At 35.7% G+C, this 11,883-nt stretch overlaps 1 protein-coding gene and 1 long non-coding RNA gene across 2 annotated transcripts; one reads left to right on the top strand and one right to left on the bottom strand.

The window, feature by feature from the left end:
* The first annotated feature begins 117 nt into the window (after positions 1-117).
* Positions 118-1,123, top strand: LOC134199564 (uncharacterized). Its single transcript, XR_009974112.1, has 3 exons — positions 118-277; positions 361-608; positions 713-1,123. It is a non-coding gene; the product is annotated as an uncharacterized LOC134199564 (long non-coding RNA).
* Positions 1,124-3,573: 2,450 nt separating this feature from the next.
* LOC101738776 (dynein axonemal light chain 4) lies at positions 3,574-9,733 on the bottom strand. Its single transcript, XM_004921537.5, has 2 exons — positions 9,028-9,733; positions 3,574-4,220 (listed from the first exon to the last, which is right to left on the bottom strand). Exons 1-2 carry the CDS (start codon positions 9,094-9,096, stop codon positions 3,972-3,974), a joined length of 318 nt encoding a protein of 105 aa, XP_004921594.1. The 5' UTR covers positions 9,097-9,733; the 3' UTR covers positions 3,574-3,971.
* Positions 9,734-11,883: the final 2,150 nt, after the last annotated feature.

Genomic DNA, 11,883 nt, shown 5'->3' with positions numbered 1-11,883 from the left:
ACTATCATAAACACATTTGTTTATAACAAAAAGTAATAAAAACATATGTAGATTTTTTTAAATTGGACGTATTGCTATTTTTATCCTAGTCGAAATTATGAAACGAAACGTTTTGACAGTCCGTTTGCCAATAAGCAGTGATCAGTTTCTTTTGTGTTTTTCTATTGTTTACCTACTATATTAGATGATGACTTACCTCCAAAACGCTTTAAAACTTTCGTTTATAATTCTAAGTGTGTTTATAATTAAAGAGCTACAGTGAAATAAAATGAATTCTGTAAGTATCTATGAACTACATTGATAATAATAATTTTACTTTGAAAACTTTGAGTTCATGTTTAGAAAATATATCTTTTTCAGTCAAGAAAGGCAGCACCCATGACAAAAGATGAGACGATGATTCTAGCAGAACTGGTGGCGGCGAAAAAACATTTCAATATTAAGGCAACAAATGCCACAAACAATAAATTGAAGGAGCAGGCTTGGCAAACCCTTGTAAATGATTTTAATTCGTCGATTCGTCGTTTCCCACGAACTCCATCGCAGCTTCGACTAAAATGGGAAAATTTAAAGAACGCTACGGCAACATAAGAAACAACCTTAGTAAGGTTAGTATAATTAGTTGATTGTTTGTCTCTAATAACACATTGATAAACATGATTTTTTCTTCAGGTTGCCGTAGTATTTGAAATAATTATGCTCTTTGTTACAGGCTGGAGGTGGTAAGGATTGCAGATGAAATTTTGGATAAAGCATGCACATTGTTGTAGGTCACATATAATATTTTTAACACTTTTACAGCCAAGCGGAAACAAGATGGAAGAAAAGAAATGCAAGGCTAGCATAGGGACAATGCATTAGCAGAATATCTAATAGCAAAAAAGAGACTTGACTTGGAAAATAAAGAAAAGGAGATTGTTGTAGCAAAAGTTAAGTTAGATTTAGATAATTTAAAAAATTAAAAATTACTTAAAAGGAATATTAAATTTCATAAATTAAGTAGGCAATAATAATTTTATGTTAGATAGTTTTTTAAGTATATGTACAAATTCTAAATTAAATATCTTGCATGTACTAACTACCATGTAATTATCATTTTGGAAAATAAAAAATAGTCAAATTATCTTTGGAGTTTATTTTATAAATTATCTTTGGAAGCAATTATTTATAAGTACATAGTTGTATTTCAGATGTAAGTTTTGAAAATTTGTTACGAACAATTATATTATTTTCCTGTAATGTATCTGCGACTGTAATTTCTGATTCTAATTCCTCTAAATTCATACTTCTAACGATATTATGCAGCATGGCAGCTATAATAACAGCTTGCATATTTTCTAGTTTTAATCTACTTTTCAATGATGTACAGGGAGTCTTCTTTGACAAACACCAATGCATCTGAAAATTATACATTATTCGCTTAAATTATTTTACAATACAGTATAACAAGCTCTTAACTAAAAAAAAAGATTACCTCTCTATAGTATTTCTTGTTTTAATATGTGATTCATTTTAAATCGTTCCGATTGAGTATGTGGGTTAATTAATCACGTTAAAAGATAGGGTTGTGGGGATAGCCTCTATCGGCAAGCAAATAGCAATTTCCAAGTCCACCTTGTTATCAATGTTCTCTTGATATGTATATAATTTATTATAATAGTGTCATATTAAATTCATATAAACACCTAAATATATAATATAAATAAATAAAAATATAATAATAATATATAATAATAATAATATAAATAAGGTAATATAAATAAGAAATACCTTTTCAATCGGAATGGTTAATTATAGTTGTATCATGAGTAGACCCAGGCCATCAAGCAACAACATTTTGAAACATCAATGATGCATTGCACACAAATTACACATTCAAAATACTCTTTTTCCATTTCTAAATTCCTCTCCTATATTTGAATCTGTAACACAAATATAAAATGTAGAGGTATCAGTGTGTAATAAGAATGAAGGTAAATAGCCTACCAGGTTATTGTATTAGTATATGAATGTCATTTAGGGCACCATGGGAATCCAGCAGTATTATAGAATTCCTGTTGAGTGTGATTTTGTAACACAACAAAAATTAGGTATAATTTTGCTATTGCTATAAACAAATGAGTCGTCTATTATCAAAGGTGGCAATCTGTGCATTTGGACAAAAAAATATTATTGATATGTCAATACAGATTGATTTGAATATAATCGTCTCCTTCAAAGAATACGGTTCAAAACCTGCATTAAATAAAGGTTAATAGTTAACCTGTTATTTATCTAAGATGTCGTTCCGAAGAGTTTTGTGACTGCCAATGGAATACAAAGTCAATAATTCGTTTTTCTGATTTACCAATAATTATCCAAAAGTCAGATTGCCGGCTTTGATAATAGTCGACCCAAATATAAGTTGTAATAACGAGTACTTTTATGGTTAAAATTTATCTTACCTTTTTGACGTTACACTCAAATATGGTCTCATTAAATTAATCAATTCATTCACAACACCTTTGCTCAGAAATCTATAGTGAAATTCGTAATTATTGATCTTCGCCATGTAATTCAGACGATCTTTATTTTCCTAACCATATGATATCGGCCTCACTATCACTATCTGCATCACAATCCATTATCATTTGAAATAATTCCATATCACTATCATCACTGCTACAATATGCCAATATGAAGAGAAACAATTATTAAATTATAGCGATTTACTTTCGAAAGATAAACATGTAACCGGCCGATTTTGACAGATAAGCGAATGCCCATACTAGAGATAGCGCCGCCTACCGGAGAGTTACTTAAAACTCATATTGAAACGGAAGTAAGCACGATTTGTATGAGCGTTCTATCTTTAGCAGGCTATCCGTCCTCCCGACGATGGATAGATAAATCCGATAGGAACTGCTGCCCGTCGATAGGTTATTGGAACGTAAGTAAGGACAAAAATATAGATTTGTCTATCTTTAGTAACCGAAACTAGGGATAGATAGGTTATTGAAAACGGCCGTAAGTAAGTACGTATTCGTTACTGCTGGTAGAGTACATTGTAAGTCAAAGTAGCTAATAAGTACAAAAAGTAAGCTAGAAGCCTTTGAAATCCTTTAGAACAGAAGAAAAATTACGTAAATTGAACATGAATATAGGTAAATAGGTAGGTAGTACATACCGCTATGTATCTACCGAGCGTCATATAACTTTTCGAAATAAAAAAACCCCATTAAAACTTCGCAAAATCACAGCCTACTAAGAGATGATTATACATACCAAAAGGACCCTCCAGCATATCATGATTTAGAAGTTTTCATTTAAGCACGAATAGACACGTAGACACACACGTAATTAACACAGCTAATCTTTATCAATGAGGCTGTTTTGGTGATTTTCATAAATCAATGTGCCGAATCGATAACATTTAAACTTATTCAATAAAGAGACATTTGGGTCCGGCTTCAGTAAACCATTTTATTTCAGCATTACACATCCGTTATAACAACTTGTAATTTTGAAACATCTGTTATGTTTTTGATTCACCGGCTTACTCTCGGCTCTCTGGTTTCCAATAAAAGCAGTAGCTTGACTGTTTTAATAAATATATTAATTACAGAGAATAAAGTATATTGGAGTAAATTACATTTAAAATAATAAAAAATAAATCTATAGCTTTATTACTAAATAGATATATGTATATCATTAAAAAACATTTATATTACAATTGTTATGTTTACACATACACAGAAATATTTAAGTTACAGATTAAAAATAGCTTTAAATCTTTTCATTAAATCTAACAAAATAAAATCTACACCATTAAGTATATCCCCTGTTGATTTCGTAAATAATCTTTATTTCCGTTTATCAAGAGAATTCATGAAAGTATTTACAATAATTAAAATGAATCGTACCTTATTCGACACAAAATAAACTCTCTCCTTAAATAATGTCACAGAAACGTTTCCAAAAAACGTTACAGCTTACGAGCACTTCCATATGCAAATCGCTTGGTTCCCGCCAAAATACATGTAACATATGGTTGTGCACTCGTACGTGATTTCGAAGCCGTAACTCTCGCCGACGACAACATGGAAGGCAGGACCGAACTTCTTGTCCATGGACTCTTTGACCATTCTCGCGGCCAACTCATTGTTCTGTGCGAATTTCTCGCAAGCCGTCACGGAGAGTTCCACTGCCTCCGTCCGCATCTCTTCAGACATATCTGAATGCTGGGAACAAATGAAACGATGTTATTAAACTGTTGAATAAGTAGATGATTACCGAGCCTTGCTCGGTTTTTTTTTTATAACGCCGTCTTGTTGTGTCTTTGAAGAGGTTAGTTGCCCTCAATTAAGAAAAATAGTATTATTATTCACCAATAGATGTCGGGAAGAGTTGATTATTGAAAACACGAATAAAACAACATTTTTTGAAAATAAATCGTAGCTAGATCGATTTAACGTCCCCGAAATCCCCTATATAGGTACTAAATTTTATGAAAATCGTTGGAGCCGTTTCCGAGATTCAGATTATATACCAATATATATAAATATACAAGAATTGCTCGTTTAAAGGTATAAGATGAGATTAATATACTAAATTTTATGAAAATCGTTGGAGCCGTTTCCGAGATTCAGATTATATGTCATTGTATATTCATATACAAGAATTGCTCGTTTATTTAAAGGTATAAGATTAATACGTGAAGCTTTTTTTTATTTTTATTTTTTTATTTTTTTTTCCTACCTAATTTGGTGGCCTTGAGAGGCTATTCCAGCGTAACCTTAACTAGTAGGTGAGCTCACGGGGCTCAGACCTGACGACGTTGCTAACACGAACCCTAGCAAGAGCCGTGCTTCGCAGAATCTACCATCGGATCGGAAACGCGACCCACTGAGAAGATCCGGCGAGAAACTCAGTGGGCTGTGTCTGAGGGTTAATTAACTCGTCGAGCCCTTCGTCGCAAGCGACGGGTTCGACGAGAACGGTGACCGGTGCTTGAAGTACCTAAAAGCACCGTTAGTGGATCGGGAGGATCCGAAATGACGTGTTTTGGGCGTGGCTTGGGCTTGAAAACGCAACTCAATAGTAACAATAGAAACAAGCTGATACTGATGTTTTATATTTATTTTATAGTTTTATAGGATTCAGCCATTAAAACCTTATAAAGTATGACGTAGGCACACATAAAAAACTTACTACTTATAACAATAATAAATTAAAAATGAATGACTGAATACGTATTGTGAACAAATTTTGAATAAAAAAAAACCGTTTCGATAAAACGTACTTGAAAGTACCAAATAAGATAAACAAAACCAATCGAAACTTATATTTTTAGTAATTAACAATAATAAATGAATCTGTAATGAAATGGAAACGAGAGAATGCGTCCACCTGCCAAAGCAAACACTTTAAGTGCTCGCGATGACGGAACGGACTCTCCGAAGGTAATTTCATTTCTTTTTTTTTTAGGCGTTATTACGTAAGTCTATAAATTTAAATTATGTAAACAAATCGAAATGGTTCAAATTTCTGTTCATGTATACCTAATATTATAATGGACGGCTCGCTCCAGAATTCGATACTTCTACTCGAAAAATCACTGAACATCAGCCATCAAGATACGGGTAACCGGAGTCTGGTGGTAGGACCTCTTGTAAGTCCGTACGGGTAGGCACCACCACCCTGCCTATTTCTACCGTGAAGCAGTAATGCGTTTCGGTTTGAAGGGTGGGGCAGCCGTTGTAACTATACTGAGACCTTAGAACTTATCTCAAGGTGGGTGGCGCATTTACGTTGTAGATGTCTATGGGCTCCAGTAACCATTTGACACCAGGTGGGCTGTGAGCTCGTCCACCCATCTAAGCAATAAATAAATAATAAATAAATGAATAAATAATAAATAAGGCACCACCACCCTGCCTATTTCTGCCGTGAAGCAGTAATGCGTTTCGATTTGAAGGGTGGGGCAGCCATTGTAACTATACTGAGACCTTAGAACTTATATCTCAAGCTGGGTGGCGAATTACGTTGTAGATGTCTATGGGCTCCAGTAACCACTTAACACCAGGTGGGCTCTGAGCTCGTCCAGCCATCTAAGCAATAAATAAATAAAACTATGAACATAGACACCACCTGTTAAAATTAAATAACACCCGTGCCAACCTTGAACTTTATAAATGTATCTAAGTCCAATGAGCGCTTGTACCAATTATGATTTTGGAACAGAAATACGAAGGAGCGCGCGGCGACCTACAGAGCCATAAAGGCTTATAATAATATATCACCACCATTTGACCACTAATTTGAACAATTTCAAATCCTAAATACGTATCTGTCTTTTGTCGTACCTGCGGTGCGGAGAGATCTGTTTACATTGTGATATCCGGTGATTTGCGATATCTACGTTATTTGATATTCGTCTTTGTCTATTTAGAGAGAGCTTGACCGTCGTTTGATCCACCAGTTTTTCGTCGAAAAGCTCGACAGGTGACGGGTTTTATATTACGACGCGAATTTCTGATTAGAAAAAAAATATATTTACAGCAAGCATATCAAATAGAAAAGGGGAACTTTTATCTTGAATACTTTGAACGAATTAAATACTCCAAACATACATTAATAGGTAGAGGCTAGGTCGTGAATTACACGAAAATATTTGATTAAATGGAATTCGTTGATCCATTGGTATCTTTGGCCTCTGATAGCCGGCTAAGACTCGTATCGGGGCTCATTTTGAACACGAAAGCGCGTGATGGTCTTTGATCCTTATGGGCATTATCGCGTGGCCTTGACAAAAACAAGACTAAGCCTGTAGTAATTCATATTGAAACGCTGATCATTACTTCACAAATTTACTTCACTGACTCCGATATTTGGCCTTACGTATCCACCTGTAGTTACTTGAGGCCAATCTTTTTATAACTCAAAATTAAACGAAGTTACACCTACACACATACGTACCTACTTGCATTTGTACGAAATAAAAACTAAATTACTTCCGCTTGTTCGTGGCTAAAAACATAAATGTTTGATCCCATTAACAATTATTATTATTTTCTAATTTAATAAAACTTTTTGCAACAGATGTTCATTTGGATGTATGTATTTAAATTAAATATATTTTTTAATTAGTAATAAATATTTTGTAATTACAGCTCATGACCACACAAACAGCTGTGGCATTTAATACAAATTAAAAAAGTAAATAACTATGGTATGTTTTTATTATATGTCCGTATAAAATACAGAAATTACCCAAACTACCTCCCAATAACGTCGCTTAGAAGGGACTGTGTTATATCCGAACCAGTACGAAATTCCAAAAAAATTATTAATTTCGGAACTAAAATATTTTAATTTTTTTTTTAAAACATCCTATTTCTTTGTTTCGTTTGTAATTAAATAAATAACCTAGTCGTCAATATTTCAATGCCTCAATGAGTATCAAATATCAATATAAAAAGGACTCGGAGGTGTTATCAATGATCATACAAACACGCACGGCCATTGATTTAAATATATTGTTATTATTAAATATATTATATTTCAACTCTCTGCGTACGGCGCTATTGGGGCTGTGTAGTGAAAAACTGGGACTTAGAACTCATGTCTGACGGCGGGTTGGTGTTTACGTTGTGGATGTCTATGGCTTTCGCGCGTCCGCCAACCTGAGCAATAAAAAAAAATGGTACATAACTATTTCAAAACTCAACTGTAGGAATGCATACAAAACAACTATTAATATTAATTAACGTATCACTATTGCAAAATTCGTAACTTTGTTTAATATGTTGCATATTTTTACGCGGTAATAAACTTTTACAAAAATAAAACAAATCTAGAACGACTTAACTATGTTTTTATTTCAACATTACATTATTCTGTAACCGAGGCCCCTATTACAGACGTAAGGACGTCAAGGCCACTGCCTAACCTGTGATATTAGGTCGAATTCTGATACTCGCTTACATACTCGATCCTGTAGACCGAATGGCAAATAGTCGATGTCGCCCAAAACACGTCATTACGGATCCTTCCGATCCATTAACGGTGCTTTTAGGTACCACAAGCACCGGTGACCGTCCTCGTCGAACCCGTCGCTTGCGATCAAGGGCTCGACGAGCGAATTAAGCCGGATCTTCTCAGTGAGTCAAGTTTCCGATCCGGTGGTGATACTGCGAAGCAATGGCTCTTGCTAGGGTTCGTGTTAGCAACGTCGTCAGGTTTGAGCCCCGTGAGCTCACCTACTAGTTAAGGTTACGCTGAAATAGCCTCTCAAGGCTATCAGCTTAGGTAGGAAAACAAAATAAAAAATACTCGCTTGATAGTGGTAAATCGCTCTTTAGACTGTACCACCTAATTTCTTCGCGTCAGAAATGGGTAAGATAGTAATACCGACTCATATGGAGTTTGTAGCCCTTAAAGCACTAGGTGGGTTGAAGATTTTAATTCCCACCTGGTGTTATACGATTACCGGAAACCACATAGTCCGCCAGCCACCTTGAGATACGTCGCTTGCTCATTTCACGAGTTCAAAGTCTCAACCGATTGTATGTTTACTTCATAGCCGAACGCATGACTGTTATTCGCATAGAAAATAGGCAGGGCGATATTATTCAACCATGCAGGCTCACAATACGCCCTACCACCGTTCATTACATAAATTCTAAAGGGTGAGAGATCAAAATACATGTAACGTATAGGTAATATATTTTTTTGTCTAAGTTAGGACAATTTACAAAACCGCCAACTTTAATGTTGTAATAACTTTATTGTTGCTCAATAAAGGTAATGTAGATGGAACTGCAAAGCTCTTTATTTACAAGTCATACCTGCAGTAAGAACGCATTAAGAAAAAAAACAGATTTCAGGATATCCCTTAAATATTAAAAAAAAAACGAGTGTCATAGAAAAAACATTTTAAACTAGAGATCTTGCATCAATATGTAAACAAAAGTATTTTGATTAATGGCAATATTTTTATTACATACGATTATAAAAAACTATGTATTAAATAATGAACCCACTCACTCTTATTAACGGATACGTGTGGACCACCTTTTCGGCGCCTCCCTGCGTTGCGGCACCTTCTTCGGCCATAGCACAACACAATGCACAATAATATTTCGGTAAATCAAATACGAAAATGAGCTGCGCAACGTGCACTTCCGAGCACCGCGTCTCGACACTGTTTACGCGTAGCTATGACAACCGACGGGAAGGCGGGAATATTGCAATTGATTTTTCTCAGCGGCTGTAAGCTGCCAGTGCGTTTTGCTCTGTATCTGAAGGAAATAAGACCTAATGGACAAATCTAAATACAACTTTAAGTTCATAACTCTAACATGAGAAAAATTTACTCTGTTTTGGAACTACCAGGAGATTAAGTCAGTCTATTCGCGACGAGACTTCCTCTGGGCGCTAATGCAGCATCAGTGCATGAGCCCACTGAGCTTCTCGCCGGATCTTCTCAGTGGGTGGCGATTCCGATCCGATGATAGATTCTGCGAAGCACTGCTCTTGCTAGGGCTAGTGTTAGCAAATTCTCTCAGGTTGGGCCCGTGAGCTCGCTTACACATCCGGTGAAGTTAAGATAACCCCTCGAGATTAATAGCATAGGTACGGAAATAACTATAAAGTTATTTATATCGCCGGCGTTTAAAATAACCTACTTTACTATATAAAAAAAACCGGAAATGTTATTCTATACTTCAGAAATCTGTTCCCGGATACTCATAGTTTAATTGCTTTACGTTGTTCATAACATAGGCAGTAGCCCCTAGCTGGTCTTCAACTATTAACTGCCAGAATTTAAATAAGCAAAGAGGTCCGCATCACCAACACCTCATTTTTTGCGTAGTAGGTACCTATTTCGTTGGTTGTATATTTCAGTCAATCATTGTGTCAAGGTCCTGCGTGGGAATCACCCAGAGTCTCAATGATGTAATTATTATAATCACTTGTATCCAGCTCGTTTTTTACTTGTTGATGTGGTAAAATATATTCTCAGATTAAATTACTTAGTAAGCTGTATAGATACTTTTTACACGAAGTACTTTAAAAGGTGTCCAATTTTTTTTTCTAAATGTACGTGTTTTATTAAACTTGCTTATGCTCAGTAGCCCTACGTTCCGAATATTGTGAAAGTTTTCGTTAGCGCATTTAATTTTATTCTATTGGGTCGATGGGTAATTCCTTTCATGCCAGTAAGTTGTCCATCTCAGATTATCATACCTACAAGGCCCAGTACTGATTGTAGTCTGCTGTGAATCATAACTACATTTTAATATTAAAAGTTAGTGCCGTGACCGTCGGTACAAATGACTTCGTCGTGAGCTTCGATTATCTATAGCGATATGATGAATCCGTAAGGGTCTGCGTCGCAGAACCACGAGACAAATCCATTAAGACTGCAATTACTGTCTAAAACAGCAGCGGTTACACAGTATCTCTAGAAGGATTTCTTGCGACTCCTTACCATACCTGTAGACTGGATGAGTACGAAGACAGCTCTCTCTAGAACTTTTAGTCTATTGCAACCCATACCGAGTGATTCCTAAGTGTGACGGTCATTGAATCTGTACAGTAAGTATTAGCGGCTAGTTTGGAGTCTCCGTGTATTCGCATTTCTTAAATTGGTTACCACTGGTGCCAGAAGTTTGAAAAGCCACTTAAATATCAAAAACGATTTATAGATTGGCTATCAAACGCTGGACCCAGGTTTTAATATGCACAACCTAGTATAGTGTACATCTTAACATTAAGTAAATTACATTACACAAATACTTTGGTCGCTCGCAGGCTCCATTGTATGCTCACCGTCAGTCAATTACTTAGGTAGGTACCACTTTAGAAGATTTTGACAGAATATGGAAAAAATTTAAATGTCTCTATTTAGAAAAAAAGTTATTCATTTTACATATTTTGTTATTAAATTAAATTATCTACGCTTGTGGCCAAGCAGTTTGGTTTATTAAAGTTCCATCAAGTCAAATCATCGGTTTACGCGGGTCTTAGATATAATTAAAATTGTTTTTACGGTTTAATCTCGCGATTTTTATTTCTGAATTTTCGAATATCTTACAGATTTTGTGGCCGCGGACGAGGCAGTCGTATGAACACGAGATAACTACCAAGACCCATTGTTTATTTCACTTTATTTTTCTCGGGTTCCAAAAATGAATCCTTATAAAATACTGCTGTCTCTTTGGTAGTTAATGACAAAGTCGAGAATGTTCCACCGAGCGAGTGAAATTGGTCGATAGACCGACGTTCCGAAAGTTGTTGTTCGGTACTTATATACATATATGCAAACTTATCTTGGAAATATTGCTAGCAAGATTTATGCATTTGTCAAATATCTTGTAGGTATTCTATTATGGCTACCGCTACATTACTCCCCCCGAGACCGGAGTTCGTGCGATTAATTTAGCATTGTCCGTGCTGAGATTAGCTTGCTAGTGCCAGTGTTACTCGAATTCTCCGGTGAGTCGAGACTGAGTTTTGAATGCCGCCATAAAGCCGTTAATACAGAGCTGCCACGCCGGACATATGTGACCCCAAGTGTTGATGACCGGATCGTGGGCTGCGATGGGTTGTAGAGGCTTGATGAGGCAGTGAGGATGCATGTCGTAGGAACAGGAAGCGCGGCAAGTCGGCTACGATGGGCATATTGAGGCTGTCATGCTGGTCTGCTGCGGGACGTCTATTGATGACTTACGATTTTAACTTCGAGAGTGCGGAAAGAAGGTAAGAGCGTGTCTCGGTTTTCTAAAAAAAAATATGTTTGCACCAGTGAAGTAAGAGTCACAAACTTATATAATATAAAATTATGCATTAGTGTAATAAATATTATTAGCGTAAGTAAATCAGCAACTCTCAAAGTGG

Source organism: Bombyx mori, chromosome 10 (genome assembly GCF_030269925.1).
Source record: "Bombyx mori chromosome 10, ASM3026992v2".
NCBI lineage: Eukaryota > Metazoa > Arthropoda > Insecta > Lepidoptera > Bombycidae > Bombyx > Bombyx mori.
The sequence above is the reverse complement of the archived record's forward strand: the minus strand, read 5'-3'. Positions and strand labels throughout refer to the sequence as shown.